We start from the raw sequence: 18,672 nt of genomic DNA on the forward strand, positions 1-18,672 counted from the left end.
ACAATGTGCATCCACCTTATATAGACGTTGGTTGACACCGCTACGTAATCTCCAGAAATAACAATGACATACTCCCACCTACGCGACAGATATTACATCCAGTGGTGAAATAGCCCCGCGGCGATTGAGTCGATGCGCGCATATCTAAATAAATACAATGCCGTAGCCATGGCGCGGCGATGACTTGGCAGAATCGCCATTGGTGTCGCAATATAAAAACGTCACTTCCAATCTCTGATATATATACAACAATTCTCACTGTACAGGTATTGAGTGTTATACTACACATACGTATATATGTATACATCAAAGTGCAATCTTGCAAGCAACAGGCAATTGCAAAATTGAATAAAACGGATAATTACAATAATAGTACAATATCACAGATAACATAATAATAATACTGACATAATAATAATAATAATAATAATAATAATAATAATAATAATAATAATAATAATAATAAAATACAGATAAAATCATACAATAATAAAAATACAGATATCATCTTGTAACGGGATTTGAACCGTTACAACTGTTATTAACCTCTGTATATGCTATGGGGTAAATGCCTATATGGATAATTTAGGACGGGAGTTCTGGTGCTCAGTGCCTCATGTTCAGTTGGTATGGTGTCCTGCAAAGCTTGCCAAGAATATGGGCTCCTTATGGGAGCCTGAGGTGACCAGATTTGTTAAGGACAGATGAACCAGGCCAATAGAGGTGAAACCCAGCAGCCAAAGGTTTCTGTCGTGAGCACTAGTAGGATAGCACTGAGAAGTGGAAGCTAAGAGTCAGTCCATCCTAGGTATCATGTAACATCAGACCCCGGGCAATATGTGGTATGACAAGGTGGTTATTGCCTTGGCTGCATGGTTGGCTACAGAGGTCATGATCGGAGCAGGTGGCATTCAGGCTTCATGGCTTTGTGGTTTCAAATAAATGCCAAAAGCCTATCTAGGCCCATGTCTTTAACTTTTGATTCTTAACAGGGTGCAACCCCGTGAGAAAGTGGGCAGTGTGAAATGATGGGATCCAGCTTCCCTAGGTTCCTGATTACTACCAGCTGGCTTAATCGATCCTACTCAGTCGACACACTGAAGGTGTCTATGGCGAACTTCTAAAAAAATTTGCTACAGTGGTTTGCTGCTCAAGGCTCACACTGTAGCTCAGGCTGATTAGTTGCTCTACTGCAAGTGCTTGTCTAGTGATATCGAGGGCTTATCTCCATCCTCAGATGAAGATGTTGGCATTTAGGTTTGGAAACGACTTGCCATTTACAACCTAAGACCTTACACTTTCTTTAAAGTTCACACTATTCTACAATTACAATGGAATTTTAATGGTTATGACAGACATCTTACTGAGCTACACCAGCTAAATCAGTCAGTTCATGTCGAGTATAGTTTGTATTCAAGAAACAAATTTCACACCAGATCATAGGGTCTTGAAAAACTATACTTGAAAGAAAGGGATTATGCTAACCGGACTTCCGGTGGCATTGGTATTTTCATTCATTCTGTCACCTACAGCAAAACAGTTCCATTAAGAACCCAGTTGGAGGCAGTAGCAGTACATGTTTCATTGCCTGTCATAACTAAAGTTTAAATGTTTATTTCCCATCAGGCCAGCCTCTGAATATCAATGATGGAATTGACCATGCAGGTCAGCTCCAAACTCCTTTCCTCCTATTAGGTGATTTTAATGCCCATCACCCATTTTGGGGCTCTGAAATGCCTTTGCCCAGAGGAAGACAGTTGGAGAAGTTGATAGGAGAGCTGGCTCTATGCATTTTGAATACAGGAGAACCAACACACTTCAGTGCAGCGCACAGAACCTTCTCCCACATTGATGTTAGTCTGTGCAGCTATGTACTTTGTTTCCATGCTTTGGTGGGATGTACTTGATGACCTCTGTGACAGCAAATATTTCCCCATTCTTCTTACTTTGTTGAAAAAGAAATCCATCAAGTCTCCTCCCCGATGGATTCTAAAATGTGCTGATTGGCCAAAGTTCACAACACTAGCCATCTTTAATGACTTGAACAGCCGGAGCATAGACGACGATAGAACTTATATCGTACATATTATTCTTAATACTGCTGAGGAGTCCCTTCCATTTCTCTCTGACACTCCTAGACAAAAACTCATTCCTTAGTGGGACTAAGATATCACAGCAACTATGAAAGAGCGAGGTCGCCCTCATAAATTCTATTGTAGGCAGCCTACTGTGGCCAATTTAGTGACATTTGAGAAGCTCTGCACTAAGGCACGATGGAGTGAAAACGCTTCACGGAAAAAGTATGGGTCATCCATGATGGCATATACATCCATCACAGCACATACACAGTCATCTCAAATGTGGACTAAACTTTGATGCATTTCGGGTGTACGAGGACTAACCTTGTAACCAGAAATTTCCATTGCAAGCAGTATTGTCCAGTTGATAATCATTTAGCAAGTCACTTCGCAGCTGTATTTCGTTCCAGGAATTACCATCCTGATTTCCTTGCTGTAAAGTGGGAAGCAGAACTTGATCATCAGTGTTTTGCCATTCATGCTTCTGAAGATTATAACGTGCCCTTTACGGAGTGGGAACTCTGCAGTGCCTTGGCGCTTTGCAAGGACATGGGTCCCCAATTACATAACGTCCATAACCAGATGTTGAAACACAAGGGGGTGTTCAACTGAATCTGGTTAGAGGGTGAGTTTCCATCACAGTGGTGAGAGTTGATAGTAATTCCTCCTCTCAAGCCCGACAGAGATCCTAAATATGCAGGAAGGCACAGATCTATTTATATCACCAAATGTTTGTGAAACTTCTTTGAGAGGATGGTAAATTAACAACTTGTGTGGTGTTTGGAGAAAAGAGTACTTCTGTCCGAGTATCAGTGTGGTTTTCAAGTTGCTCGCTCCACCACTGAACACTTGGTAAGCCTAGGAAGTTCTATCCAGGAGGCTTTTCTTTGATAACAGCATTTGGTGGCTGTTTTCTTTAATTTGGAGAAAGCCTATGACACCATATGGTGATATTGCATCTTTGCAGCCCTGCAACAGTGGAAATTCCGAGGTAACTTGCCAGTTTTTATTGCAAGAATTTTGGCCCTCCATCCATTCAATGACTGAATAGGGAGGGCATATTTACAATATCATGTTCAGGAAGATGGAGACCCCACAGGGATTGGTTCTCAGTGCCATTGTTTGCTACTGCCATAAACTGTATTATCTCAGCTGTGGGTTTTTGCAGTAATTTAGCCGCTATATGTGGAAGACACCATTATTGCTGAAAAAATATGGCAGTCCCAAAGCAACGATTAAATCAAGATATTATGGCAGTAGAATAGTGCTTTCAGTTTTCAACAGATTAGACATTTATTGTTCACTTCTGCCAGAAGCTTTATTTAGGAAAGGTCACTCTTTCTGTAGTTGACATGTACCGATTTCTTGGATTCCCTTTTGATGGAAAATTATCATGGGAGCCGCACGTGCATCAATTAAACATCAAATGTACTAAGAAACTGAATATTTTGAAGTTTAATGGCATTACGTGGGGTGCTCACAGCACAGTGCTCCTACATTTTTATAGGACACATATTTTATCCAGTATATTATTTTATCAGCTAGGAAAAGTGGTCTTGTTAATCTCAAAAGCATCTGGGTGTCCACCACAGCAGAGTTAGGTTGGCAAGGGTTCTTTTTTTTTTTTTTTTTTTTTTTTTTGCTAGGGGCTTTACGTCGCACCGACACAGATAGGTCTTATGGCGACGATGGGATAGGAAAGGCCTAGGAGTTGGAAGGAAGCGGCCGTGGCCTTAATTAAGGTGCAGCCCCAGCATTTGCCTGGTGTGAAAATGGGAAACCACGGAAAACCATCTTCAGGGCTGCCGATAGTGGGATTCGAACCTACTATCTCCCGGATGCAAGCTCACAGCCGCACGCCTCTACGCGCACGGCCAACTCGCCCGGTAAGGGTTCCTAGTCTGCTCGCTGAATCTGGTGTGCTGCCTTTACACCTGAGGTGTCAGCAAACACCATTGCACCAAGCTGAGAATTTGCAGCAGATATCACTTCACCCAGTTCACCCAAGCTATCCCTGTACAGTCAGCTGTATGCTGCCTATCCAGAAGCAAAATAGCTGGTTGGTATACGCTTGGATAGCAGTTGATATACCTTCAGTTCTTTGTCCTGTTAGACAAGCATGTAAGGTACTTCTGTGGTTTTTACAATGACCCAAAAGTGAATATGGACACTTCCATTTATCGGAGGCTCCGTTCTTAGCCGGTATGTAGTAGCAGCAGCAGCAGCAGCAGCAGCAGCAGTAGTAGTAGTAGTAGTAGTAGTAGTAGTAGTAGTTTATCCTGTACACAGATGGTTCGAGGGTAGAAGTGAAAGTAGGGTGTGCATTTATCCGAAAGCAGAAAATCTCAAAGTAATCACAGAAGCTCCTCATGAGGTCCTGCAAAGGTTTTGTAATATATTACGGTGGCTTCTGTGTTTTCAAGGTGATGTTTGAATGACAATATGCAATCCAAAGTTACTGCCAGATATTTTGGAAACTTACCATTCCTCAAAACTGAGTCTCCAAAAATAGTATGTGAATTGCACTGTCAGCCACTCAGCTGTTTAAATTAAAACAGCACACTTCAGTTTTAAATAAATTTATGAGCTTAACATGAAGCTTCATTTTGTAGTACTGTATCTTGTATTCCCTTTCAGTCACACCAAAGGCCACGGCTGTTTTCTTCCCATTCCTAGCCCTTTCCTATCCTATCATTGCCATGAGATCTATCTGTGTCGGTGAGACATGAAGCAAATTGTAAATATATATATCTTTCCAAAACAACTTCTCCAGATCTAATACCCGTGGGCATAGCCTTGAGGATTTATGTACACTTATACTGAAGGATAATATGTTGAATTCAGAGATAGTCTTCTTAATATGAAGCTTAATTTTGTAGTACCTTATTCTTTTTCAAAAACAACTTCATTACAGTACATCTAATAGCTGGGGGAATCATCACTATCAGCTGGGTTCTATTTTGTCTGTCATCAAGCCTTCCCAACTCAATTCTATTGGAACCTGAGGGTCATGAATTTGAATCCCAAGAATACTCAGTGTTTTCAACTCAATTTATATTAGAAATTATAGGTCTTGAGTTTGACTCCAGAGAGTGTAAAACACCAGCTCAATTCTATAGGGACTCATAAGGCTTGGTTAGTTCCATCTATGAATCAGTGGTAGAGTACTGGCTTTCAGATCCCAAGATTATAGGTTCAAGCCCATCAGAGGTAGTCAGATGACAGAAAGGCAAAAGAAAGTTAATTCAGCACTTCAGCATGTAAAGATCTCTGGGCACACTTCCTGTGTTTACCCAACAAAATTATAATTAAAATTCAGCAACACATTGCCCAAATAGAGTTCTGGTTTCTCTGTCATCAACATATCTTTAGAGGCTGTGGTACTTTATGACATTCTATTCAAGTTACAACCTGTATTCATTATTATCCTTAATTACTCTAGATAAAATTTCTTATTTTAACATTAATTGAAAACAAAATGTCTCTTCATTTCAGCAATCAGCAACTAAAAGCTTTCCAAAGGTCTCATGCTTACTATACAATATACAATAGAAATATCTGAGAAGTACAGAAAAGTAAGCTAGTATTTATTTATTTTTTTAATCATTCATTCATTTTTCTTTTGGCTTTGCCTGAGGATTATGTACCAACAAGATTACTTTCTCTGTTGCCTTTATATAACAGCATGTGTACCAGACACTTTAGACTCAAAATACAAACAGAGATGACATGCTGTTGATGAGAAGACCTCACATACTATGGTGATACAGGGGATTGTGGAGGCAAAAAGTAGGGAATACAAAACAAAATTGAAAGGGGTGACTATGTAAAATCATGTGCATGAACAATAAAATTTATAACATAGTCCAAAAAATATTATGAGAGTAAAATCAAATTCAGATAGCAAAGCTTTTATATTTAAACTATAGAAGAAAAGTTGCAAAATATGTTCAAAAATGATTTGCCAGTTACATCTTAGAAATATATCCTAATTCTTATGTATAATTTGTTTATACATTCAACAAAAATTATGTGGGATATGCTTTAAATTTAAAATCTATATAGAAACTGTATGTACAATTATGACTATTCTAGCTTATTCTATTATTAGATGGCTTTTACCTGCTTCTTCCATCAATTCCCTGTATTTATTTTATTTTTCTTATCATTCACTTCACTAAGATATCCCTTTATCTGGATAATCATACTTCCTCTTTGACAAAAATAACTTCCTGATGATCATGGTCACTGAAGAAATTAATATCAGTGTGTTTGTAACAATTTTAGGGCTCCTGACCCTTGTCAGCCTAATCCATGTGAGGAGGGAGGTACCTGTCTACGTGGTCCTAGATCGTCTGTGATTTGCCTATGTCCAGAACATCGAGAAGGTACAATACTTCTGTTGCTTGGAATAAATCAAGAGGACTTCAATTTAGTATTTAGTAAAGATCCAATTTTGTGAATTAAATCAGTACTTGGTAGATTCATATGTAGATGAAAGCAGTGTATGACCATTGTTGCATGAGACTGGTACAAGTGAACATATGATGAAAATATTTCCAAGAGGGAGCCCTTCCCTTACTGGTGATGGCTGGACAGGATAACAACAGAAAATGTATCTGTCCCATTTCATGATACGGGGATGAGGTGAGAATATATGGTATGTTTTTATGGGTGGATACCCTTCCTGATGTTAACCTCAGTTGAGGAGCTATTGAAGATGATATGAATGATGGTGAATGAAATTGGGTAACTACCCCAGCATTTGCCTGGAAGTGAAAATGGGAAACCATAGAAAACCAATCTCAGGAGACAGGGGTTCAAACCCACTCATCTCCCAAATGTGGACCTTGGCTCCACAGCCATAGCATGTTAACACGCACAGCCACTCCACTTGGTGGATAACAATAGAAAGTGACAAGACATTATTGTGCCAGGTGTTGATTCAAGATAATTGGTGTCTCATTGTGGATGACATCTGATAAACCTGTGTGAAGGTAGCATCCACTACTTCATCATCAGATAATGAACCTGAAAATCTGCCCTCAGTAGGTTCCCTGTAATTCTGTTGACAGTCAAAAGAGCTATCACATGGTTGGCCATTGCTCTGCAGCATCTGCAGTAAGGTCAGCTACAATCCAACCTGTCTGGTCAGGCATTGTGACAAGTAATGAGACGCTGTGCTATCATTACCAGTCCTCAAGACATATTGACTTCCCTCCAACATAGAAGCTAGAACACTAGACCAACACAGATAAATGATTATGACATTGTTTCTCGATCAGCATTGGTCACTCATATTGGAATTATTGAAGAAAGAAGCAACTTTGAATAATGAGAGCTAAATCAAAACATTCTGAAAGTTGTGGTGGGCTATGATGGCAAAGCACCCCAAACTGCTCTTGGAAAATATTTTGTTTCACAACAAAGTCCAACTCCTACTGCTAATGCTGTCCATGAAACATTGTAGCAATTCAGGTGGAAAATGTCCATGCATCCTACCTATAGTCTTGTTCAGTTGTGTGGCTAACTTGGTTAGCAGCTGGCCTTTAATCCAAGGAATCCCAGGTTTTATTCCCAGCCAAGTCAGAGATTTTAACCTTCATTGGTGAAATTTGCTTAAAGACTGGATGTTTGTGCTGTCTTTAGCATCAGATTTCATCTTCATAAATGCACAGGTCGCCCATGAACGTCAACTCAAAAGACCTGCACCAGGGTTCTTCGGAGGCCATACATAAGGAAAAAAGAATCTATAGTCCTGACATGTTTCATGTGATTTTTACATTTGACGAATTGAAACATGCCCTTCAAGACCTACAGTTTACATCGGAAAATGACACGAGAGTCACAGTTCAACACTAGCTCCAACAACAACCCAGGGCTCCTTCCACAGAGGCAGTTTTTTCATTTAGATTCACAATGGGACAAGTGCTTCAACATATGCGATAACTACATGCAGCTGACTTAAGATTAGAGTGCTTTCCACTAGAGTTTGGTTTTTAAATAACCATCACTCACAGTTGTGTATATCATCATAAGTGCATATTAAATACAGTACTGTGACTATCACAATCATGTTACTGTCAGAACCTGGTTTACAGTAAAATTTTCTTCAATCAGAAAAATTTGCTCTCTTGTATAGTTTCACTATAACATCCTAGGAGTACATAAATGTTGAAAGATTCATACCTTTATTCCTTTGGAAAAGAAAGACTCCATACTAAGTTATTAATCACAATTCAATAAAGTCTGTTCCTTCTGAGTTAGTTACACATTGTTTTTGCAGGAGAATTCTGTGAACGTGCTCGATGCAGCCAAGATAAGTGTGAGAATGGTGGAAAGTGTATGGTGCTGAGTGAGGAAACTGTCTGTTTCTGCCCGCCAGGATACTCTGGTCAACATTGTGAAGTAAAGGTAAACTAACAACACTCTTATGTGCTACTTAAAAATAAGGATTATTACATACTATAAACTTCATAATGTTTCCATATTGTCACTCTAAAGATAAAAAGAGTTCACAGAAATCCCATCTTACAATACAAATATCAATTTAATTAAAATCAACTAGTACATGTTTCGTCCTTGTACTGTGGACATCATTGTATAGTATTATAATGTCTAAATCAACATGATCTATTTTAAGAAGAACCCAAGTTTGTGCCTTATTTTACAGTCACTGAAAGACTTATAAACAACAAGGACTTGATACCTTTATCTATTAGTTTTTTTTTGCGTCGCACTGACATAGATAGATCTTATGGCTACGATGGGACAGGAAAGGTCTAGGAATGAGAAGAAAGTGGTCGTGGCCTTAATTAAGGTACAGCCCCAGCATTTGCCTGATGTGAAAATGGGAAACCATGGAAAACCATCTTCAGGGCTGCCGACAGTGGGGTTCGAACCCACTGTTTCCCGAATACTGGATATTGGCTGCACATGAGCGACTGCAGCTATCGAGCTCGGTATATCTTTTAGTTTCAAACGGTATTTAAGCTATAGCTGATGATGTTCACGATATAAGGACGAAACACGTAGATTTTAATTAAATTGATTGTATTGTAAGGTGGGACTTCTGTGACCTCTTTTATAAGCTAGAAATAAGGAGGATTACTTGTATTAGGCACTAGTAAGATCATACATCTGTTGTTACAGAAGCAGTGTGTACCTGTCACTGCTGGACTGGTAATGTGGCACTTTCAATTAATGTATAACTATAGTGCCAGCTAGGGAGAGCCACTAAGCTCTCTTTCCGATTGATTGTACACCAGAATTTATTAAATAATCCTACGTTTATACTGCAGAACAAGGGAATAGGGTGGAGAGAAAATCCTCAAGGGATAATAACTGCCCTTAGCCATGGGTTACATGAGGTACAGCCCAATAAATAGTTTAAAGGTAAACAATCATACAGAAAATTTTGCTTAATTATAAACAAGAAATCATGCTTTATTTTATTCAATAAAACTATACAGATGGCAGTGTACAATGTGTAAGAAGCCTCTTAACATACTTAGGGCTATTTCATGAATTGTGGATGAATTAATAAAAATTTGTTCCAGAAACTAGATAAATCTGGAACTGTCCCACAAGCACCAAACTATGGTCCTATGACTTCCTAGCATTTGTATTTTTCTTCCAGCTATTTGAAGCAAGTTTCATATTGCCAGTTGTTTTCAAAATCAACATCTTTCGTCTTGCAAGTTTCTCTTTCAAAGCTCATTGTTGTATTGATTATCAAGCCATTGTTCTGCTTTCTACCAGTAGCTGTTATATCCACACACTTCTGATGAGAAATAAGGTACTGCTTCATACACTTCAAATCCAGACACTAATTGTACTCCTGACTCTGTGATGCCTATTGTTCCTAAGTAGTTCACATTTACAACAACAGAAGCCAAGATGGGAGGAGGGTCATTCCAGTTGCAATGGCAGCAACATACTTCTTGATTGCTACCAAGAACTCTGCAGACTGCAATGACATTGACATTAATTTTTATAGTATTCATCCATTGTGAAGAAAAACGGCCTTTCTTGGTGAATATACCAAAATTCAATTTCTGAAATAAGTTTTGATGAAATATATCATGTACACTGTTTCTCCTATACTTGATGTTTCCCCAAGGTGAAGATTTCTACTTTCACAGTGAAGCTTGTTAGCCTTAATACAGGAGAATAAAGACCTTAAAAATAAACCTAAGCCCTTCAATTTCATTTACATGAGTGATAAGACTAAGCATTGGATATCATTCTGACAGTTTATCAAAGTAGATTTGAGCTGACACATGCTAAAATTGAGACTGAAAGACTGGTCTAGATATGTAGGCCTACTCATCATCCTTTCTGTGTGGATGAGCAGCATGTGTTGCACTCTGAATCCCATGGCTGCAGGTTCAAACTCAGCAGAGGTAATCAGATGTTTGAAGGGTGGCAAAAGGTCTATTCAGCACACCTCTGGTGACACAATTCAGCATTTACCTGACAATTCAGCAATAGATTGTCCAACTGAGTTTTAATTTAGCAACAGACTGCCTGTCCAAGTTATTTCTCTGCCATGGGACAGAGTAAAACGGACCATCAAAATTAACTTACATTTGTCCTAAATGGTGACAATTCAAAATGCCTGGACATGGTAAATGATGATGATGATGATGATTATGATGATAATGATGATGATGATTTGTTCATTATGAACTGTTAACCTGACAGCATAGAGCACCATGCCAGGTACGGCATGCATTGAATGGAATGCTGTACTTATGCACATTGTGCGCCCTCTGCATTATGCTACTATCTGTCATAGGGATTGTGAACCAGGTCAAATTTTCTTTTATATAGAGATAGTGTATTAACCTTTTAGTGGATATATTGACTATCTATTTACCCTTTTCTTTTCCTTAAGCAACTCAAAAGTCATCAATTTTAGCGCTGTGATAAGTGATTACGGCAGGAAGCGGAAAAGCACGGCTCTCTGATGAGAGTACTTCTTTGCTTTTGAATAACAGTTACGATAACTCAAGTGATGCTGATCCTAATTTCAATTGTAATTCATTGGTAGATGATGTTGCTGTGACAGAAATGAATCCAGAAAATGAAGGCAACAGCATGGAGCGTAATGTTGAGCCATGTACTTGTGCGACAAGAGCCTGTACATTCTAGTGGGAAGGTATGCTCACATGGCTCAAAGGGAAGAATTTCATGGAATAGCGCAGAAAGAGTGTGTGATATTGTACCAAAATTTTGTGCATATGTGTGGAAACTATCAAGCTTTTTTTTTTTTTTTTTTTTTCAATCGTATGGCCTCAGCTACCGTGTGCAGACATTTCAATTTGACGCCATCTGGCTGTCTGCTCATCAATTTCGACATTCCGTTTTACTCTAGGCCCACTAGATGGCAGACCGAGTAAACTGAAACTCTCTTGGGTGTCTATGGCTGAGATTTAATTAATTTTGTCAGGTAAACACCAAATGTGTCACTGAAATCTTTTACATGCTGACACCGTACGGCATGGAGTGTCGAATGGACTTTTTTCTGCCCTTCAGAAATCGGACTACCTCTGCTGGGTTTGAACCCGCTATCTTGGGATCTGGAGGCCGAAACTGTACCAGCAGCTGAAACAATCGAGTAACAGCATTTCTAATAACTTACATTTTACACTCCTAACTCTCAACAAATAGTGGCCTCCTTCCCCACCAGTGAGTGACACACTGTGACTGCCCCTGTACTAAGGGGTAAAACGTATCAGTATTCAGCCTGAAAGGTTCTGTAAGCAAGCTACACACCTCCACAATTATTTACTTGCAACTAGTACAATGTCTTCACCTTTTACCTTGAAATCATTAAAACCTGAGTCTAACCATCATTGTCTGTCCCTCTTACCCTTCATCATCGAATGCATTATTCTCCCAAGTAATCTGTCTTCCTCCACTCACCTTACATGACTTATTATTTTTATGCTTTTCAGAGACACTGAGGTGCCAGAGATTTTTTTATGTGCCAATAAATCTATCAAAACAAGGATGGTGTATATGAGCACTTTCAAATACCACTGAATTGAAGTTGCCAACTTGGGCTCAAAAGGCCAGTGCTGTATCACTTGAGCCACTCAGTCCAGGACATAAAGTAGAACTTCAGTATTCATACCAGAATACTGTCACAATGACTCCCAGTCATGTTGTCGACCGACTTAGTTCTATGAACAGTTAAGGTCATGAAGCTGTTAGCTTGCATTTGGGAGATGGTGGGAACGAACATCACTATCAACAGCACGGATGATGGTTTTCCATGATTTTCCATTTTCACACTTAACAATTCTATCACTATTCCAGCCTTCCCTGTCACACTGTCACCAGAACAACCTATCCGAGTTGACCACGTGAATTCAGATATGTATGCAAGAACAATTTTGCATCTGCTTTTTAATGAATGGTCAAGGGAAGAAAAGGATTATATGGATATTTTCAACAGGACACTACCACAGCCCACACCATTCTTAATTCTATAGACACTTTATATCCAGTTTTTGAAGACAAGATAATTAGTGCAGGTTTACAGCCACCAAGATAAGCCGACCTAACTTATTGCGGACACCATCTATGGGGAATCCTAAAGGGCAAAGTTTACTGAAATAATTCCTGTTCCATTAACTCCTTGTCAGTGGCGAATGCATATGTCATCTTAGTATGTTGGTCGTCACTAGACCTATTACCTTTTGCCTGCACATCAAGAAGTACACCTAAAGATGTTTCATTCATTCAGATGGAATGCAATACCACCCTGTCACAGTAGTTCAAGTTTCTCATAAATTACTTCAACCCCTTCATCATTACTTGCTGAAGTGGAAATATACACTTGGATAATTATTATAGCCATTAGAGCTGGTGAAATCACACCACGAAGTGTATTACTTAATATTATCATATTCTCCACTCTTTAACTCACCTTCTTCTCTCTAGCATGTTTCTGCAAAGCCAAGTATGTCCAGGCCATATTGTTCTATTCCTCTCTTCACGGTCTCAAATTTTCTCCACTTGAAGCAAAGTTTGTATATTTTATAACCAATTTTTTAACAGGGATTTTGCTTGTTGACCTGAGAAGCCTCAATTCTTTCCCTGCCAGGCCTGTTTTCTTGCTGAAGTGGAGAAATGCTGATGGAGTTGGCAGCTACTTTATCCAAATTTTTTTGACTCATCATAGAATTCCATGAGAAGCTTAATAATATGGTGGTTTCCTCTTGCCTTCTTCATTCTATGCCATTGACCAAAACAATGCTGGTTCATCTGGTCTTCTTGATCATCATCATCATCATCATCATCATCATCTTGCACAATTTCCAGTGACAGAGCAGGTCTATTTGAAACATCTCTCCTGTCTTCTTATCACCTCTCTGGCATCATCCTGGTCCAGTTCTTTCCTCTCTTCTCTTGAAGAAAAGCAGCTAGAATTGGTAAGATTTCTGGGATACACCATACTAAAGACAATGGGTTGGGATATAGTACTATATCTGAAGTATTCATTTGATTACTGTTAGCGTGAAGAAGCTATACCAAATGAATGGAGAGAGGCTACTCATATAGTAGCTCCTGTGTATAAACGAAAGGGTGATAAATATAAAGCCAAAACTTGCAGGCCAGTCAGTTTGACATGTGTTGCATGTAAGCTTTGGGAAAGCATTATTTCTGATTATACGGTATTAGACATGTTTGCAAAATTAATAACTGGCTTGATAGAAGGCAGTTCAGGTTTAAGAAAGGTTATTCTAGTGAAGGTCAACTTGTTGGGTTCCAACAAGATATAGCAGATATCTAAGATTCAGGAAGTCAGATGGACTGTACCATGATTGACCTATCTAAGGCATTTGATAGGGTAGATCATGGGAGACTGGTGGCAAAAATGAATACAACTGGAGTAGACTAAATAGTGACTGAATGTGTGGCTATATTTCTAGAAAACAGAACTCAGAGTGGGTGAAGCATTATCTGATCCTGTGACCATTAAGAGAGGAATTCCTCAAGGCAGTATTATTGACCTTTATATTTTCTTATGTAAATAAATGATAAGAGTAATGAAATTGAAGATAAGACATTTTGCAGATGATGTTATTCTGTATAGAGTAATAAATAAGTTACAAGATTGTGAGCACCTGTAAAAAGATCTCTGTAATGTGAGATGGACAGCAGGCACTGGTATGATGATAAATTAGGTTAAAAGTCAGGTTGTGAGTTTCACTAGTAGGAAAAGTCCTCTCAGTTTTAATTACTGCATTGATGGGGTGAAAGTTCCTTATGGGAATCACTGTAAGTAGATATGTATTAACAAGAAAGATCTTCATTGGGGTAATCACATAAATGGGATTGTAAATAAAGGGCATAGATCTCTGCACATGGTTATGAGGGTATTTAGAGGTTGTAGTAAGGATGAAAGGAGAACAGATATAAGTCTCTAGTAAGACCCCTACCAGAGTATGGTTCCAGTGTATGGGACCCTCACCAGGATTACTTGATTCGAGAAATGGAAAAAATCCAAACAAAAGCAGCTCAATTTGTTCTGCATGATTTTCAACAAAAGAGCAGCATTACAAAAATGTTGCAAAGTTTGGGCTGGGAAGACTAGGGAGAAAGGAGATGAGCTGCTTGACTAAGTGGTATGTTCTAAACTGTCAGTGGAGAGATGGTATGGAATGACATTAGGTGATGAATAAGTTAGAGTGGTGCTTTTAAAAGTAGGAAAGATCACAATATGAAGATAAAGTTGGAATTCAAGGTGGCAAATATTTGTTCATCAGGGATTGGAATAATCTACCACGGGAAAAGTTCAGTAAGTTTCCAAATTCTTTGCAATTATTTAAGAAAGGACTAGGTGAACATCAGATAGGAAGTCTGCCACCTGTGCAACTGTGCTAAATTCAGATCAGCGGTCGGTCCGTCCGTCCTCTGCTCTAGTCTCTACTCCTCATAGTCCAGGTTTCTGCTGCATACATCAGCAGTGGGCATTGGTGCATAGTCAGTTTGGTATTTCACTTGTTTACTTCTCTGGGAGACATCCTTGTTCCAGACCAAGTTTTTCACATTCCTAAGAAAGCTCCTGCTTGTCTCATTCATTCGCTTATATCCATTTCTTCCCGTTTCCTCAATTATGCTTCCCAGATACTGTACCTGAAACTTTCTTTTATCCCATCTGAGGTTCTCTCTTTCCCTCTAGAGGTTGCTACCACAAACTTGCTTTTGTTATCGTGAATTTCATCCCATTTTCTAATACTGCTTGTTTCCATGCATTCAGCTGTTATCTCTTCCCCGTTTTCCCCATACAATCAAGTCATCTGCAGACATAACTGGTCTCATTTCCTCCTCCCCAATTCTTCTTGCTACTGTTTTCATTATCTTGTCTATTACTACGATGAACAGCAAGGGGGAAGTGCACTGCTTTGTTTCAAGCCACTTCTATGTTCCAGCCAATCTGTCCTTTAAATCAGTATATCTGGTATTGAATATTCATGTTTTTTTATGTACATACAATATGTGTTTTGTAGATATGAGATATAATTCTACCTTATTATCACTTTGTTTTATTCATACTATTACTGTTGTTATTGCTAACAGATTTCTTTTCTTCATCTTACTGTTGTCATTATATTTTGCATCAATTAAAAGTGGTAGTTATTATTAAGAGTGTTATAGGATACATAAAACATCTTATCTATCCTTTCTCCTACTTTCCAACAACTCATGCTCCCATGGTACATTTCCTTCACTCGATTTATAGTCTGCTTTATGATACCTTTGTTGTTATATCTTAATATCTACAGTAGTTTAAAATTTCATAAACATTTTATTTTAGAAAGTAGTTTTCTTTCTTTTCTTTTTTCTAGTGTTTAATGTCTCACTAACATATCAAAGGTTTTTGGCAATGCAAGGATGGGAAAGGGCTAGGATTGGGAAGTAAGCATCCATGGCCTTATTTAAGGTACAGCCCCAGCATTTGCCCGGTGTGAAAATGGGAAACCATGGAAAACCATCTTCAGGGCTGTCAATGATGCGATTCGAACCCACCATCTCCCACATGTAAGCTCACAGCTACGCAAACCTAACTGCATAGCCAACTGATCAGTTTTTAGAAAGTTCACTTTATGTTTGAAGGTTATTATATTTCATTGGCCTGTCTCAGTCTCATCCTTGGCTTTGACAAAGTGAAAGTGACGGAGATATGAGCAATGCTAGTAATATGAGATATGAGATATGAGCAATGCTAGATTGATTGATTGATACCATTCCTTATGCAGCCAGTCCCTGTTATGAATAGTGTAAACATATCGCACAGAGGGTCAGCTAGTGCATGCATTTCAGTGGGCTTGGCAGACTGATATGTAATAGCACCTTCTGGCTCAGAGAAAAAAGTAACAGGAAACTACCTCACTCCTCATTTCCCTAGTATGCCTCTTCAGTGATGACTAGGCTATCTATGATAGCCATTGGTGGAGAGCTGTGGAGGATCAACCAGCCTTCAGGCTGAATACCCAACATACATAAGATCATAGTTTTTTTTTACAAGTTGCATTATATACACCGACGCAGATAGGTCTTATGACGATAATGAGATAGGAAAGGGCTAGGAGTGGGAAGGACGTGACCCTGGCCTTAATTAATATACAGCCCCAGCATTTGCCTGGTGTCAAAATGGCAAAACATGGAAAACCATTATCAGGGCTGCCAATAGTGGGGTTCGAACCCATTATCTCCCAAACGCAAGCTCACAGCTGCGCGCCCCTATTTGCATGGCCAACTCTCTTGGTCACAGAATTATTATTGGCATCTCCTACAATGCTACGGCCACTCATGTTGCATCAAATTTTTTATATCTTCACACAGCCAGAGATTCTTTTGTTACTGTCCCTGTACATAACTAATTCACTAATTAAATTATTTTGATAATTTTTTGTTCCTTTCCAATACTTGATTCACTAATTAGTTATACAAGAAAAATGTTTGAAATTATAAGTAATCGGGAGATAGTGGGTTCGAGCTCCACTGTCGGCAGCCCTGAAGATGGTTTTCCGTGGTTTCCCATTTTCACACCAGGCAAATGCCGGGGCTGTACCTTAATTAAGGCCACAGTCGCTTCCTTCCAATTCCTAGGCCTGTCCTATCCCATCGTCGCCATAAGACACATCTGTGTCGGTGCGACGTAAAGCAAAAAAAAAAGAAATTATAAGTAAATAATAATTCTGTGCACTATTGGGATAAGAGTACAGCAGTGTAAATAATTTATATTTACATGTATTCATTTAATCCTAACAAAAAGTTTGATATATATTTCTTGGTAAGAATATCTCTGTTATTCATTGCATCTTCATATAAAATTTTGCTGCAGAACTCAAGATAGTTGCAAGATTGACCGAACAAGAATAAAGCAAGTCCACGAGGCACTGCCGTAACTATACCTCAGTGCCATGGTGTATATACAACATGCCACAGATTGAGAGGATAGTGCAGAGCATCTCCAACCACACCTCCAGTTTTCTAGTCTACAAGAGTATACTAATGGTGAACATTGATGTGCAAATAGTGCTAACAAGCTCTAGGTAAGACTGACACAAGAGAGCAGAAAGTGTGTGTACACGTCTACAGCTGCAGAAAAAAGAAAAACAACAGTAACTCTAATAAATGTAATTAGTGAACAAATGTATCTGTTTTAATAGCTTCTAAACATAAACATTTGTGATTCCTACTATGTATGTACTTTTGTAAAAATAAAAATAGTAATTTACTATCAGATTATACATACTTTTAGCCTGATCCTGAAATTCCTCTTGGTATCTTTCTGTGACTTAATAAAGAGTTCAGCTTCCTATGTCATTGAGCTTGTATTCTTGTGTGTAATATCTATATTTTTCCAGTTTCAATAACATTGTAATAACAATGAGTTTTCACAAATCACACCTATAATTTATAACAGACTAGAGCAACACTTATAATTATTCATAATACCTTCATTTGTTTTCATTTGTGCTATACAGTACATCAGAAAAGTACTGCAAACAGAGCTACGTATGATAAAGCCATAAAGTTTGTTATAGTGGACACATAAAACCAATAACCTCTATAGAAAAACTGAAGTGACAGATAGTATAAGTGATCATGAAGCTGTCTTCGTTATAGTTAAAATCAATTGTGATAGAAAGGAATGTCATAAAAGCTGGACTATTAGGCAATATCATAATGATTGATAAGAGAGGCATGGGTAAATTTTTAAAAAGCAATATATTCAATGGAAAATGTAAACATCCTATGGGATGGGTTTAAAGCAACTGTTGAGGAGAGTGAAAACAGATCTGTACCTTTAAATGTGGTAAGGAAAGGTAAGGACCCATTATAATGGGGAAACAAGAGGTTTAAAATGAGGCACAGATTAGAAAGAAATAGTTAGAAATGGTTGCAAGAGTAAGGAGAGACTGAAGGAGCTTACCAGGAAATTGAATTTAGCAAAAAACATGGCTTAGGAAAACATGATGGCAAACATAATGGGCAGCCATATGAATTTTAGGGAGCAATAGGAGAATAATGGACTCTGTTATGGAGGGTAAGAGAAGTAGAGGGAGAC

At 38.6% G+C, this 18,672-nt stretch overlaps 1 protein-coding gene across 1 annotated transcript in view; it reads left to right on the plus strand.

Moving 5' to 3' along the window:
* Nucleotides 1-17,841, plus strand: part of LOC136871888 (uncharacterized) — a 606,370-nt gene extending 588,529 nt beyond the window's left edge. The window contains exons 11-13 of the mRNA XM_067145560.2: nt 6,366-6,466; nt 8,365-8,492; nt 17,443-17,841. Of these exons, the coding sequence (XP_067001661.2) occupies nt 6,366-6,466; nt 8,365-8,492; nt 17,443-17,454 (241 nt within the window). The 3' untranslated portion in view covers nt 17,455-17,841. The remainder of the gene's footprint in view (nt 1-6,365; nt 6,467-8,364; nt 8,493-17,442) is intronic.
* The last annotated feature ends 831 nt before the right edge of the window (nt 17,842-18,672 follow it).

Source organism: Anabrus simplex, chromosome 4, assembly GCF_040414725.1.
Source record: "Anabrus simplex isolate iqAnaSimp1 chromosome 4, ASM4041472v1, whole genome shotgun sequence".
NCBI classification, from domain to species: Eukaryota; Metazoa; Arthropoda; class Insecta; order Orthoptera; family Tettigoniidae; genus Anabrus; species Anabrus simplex.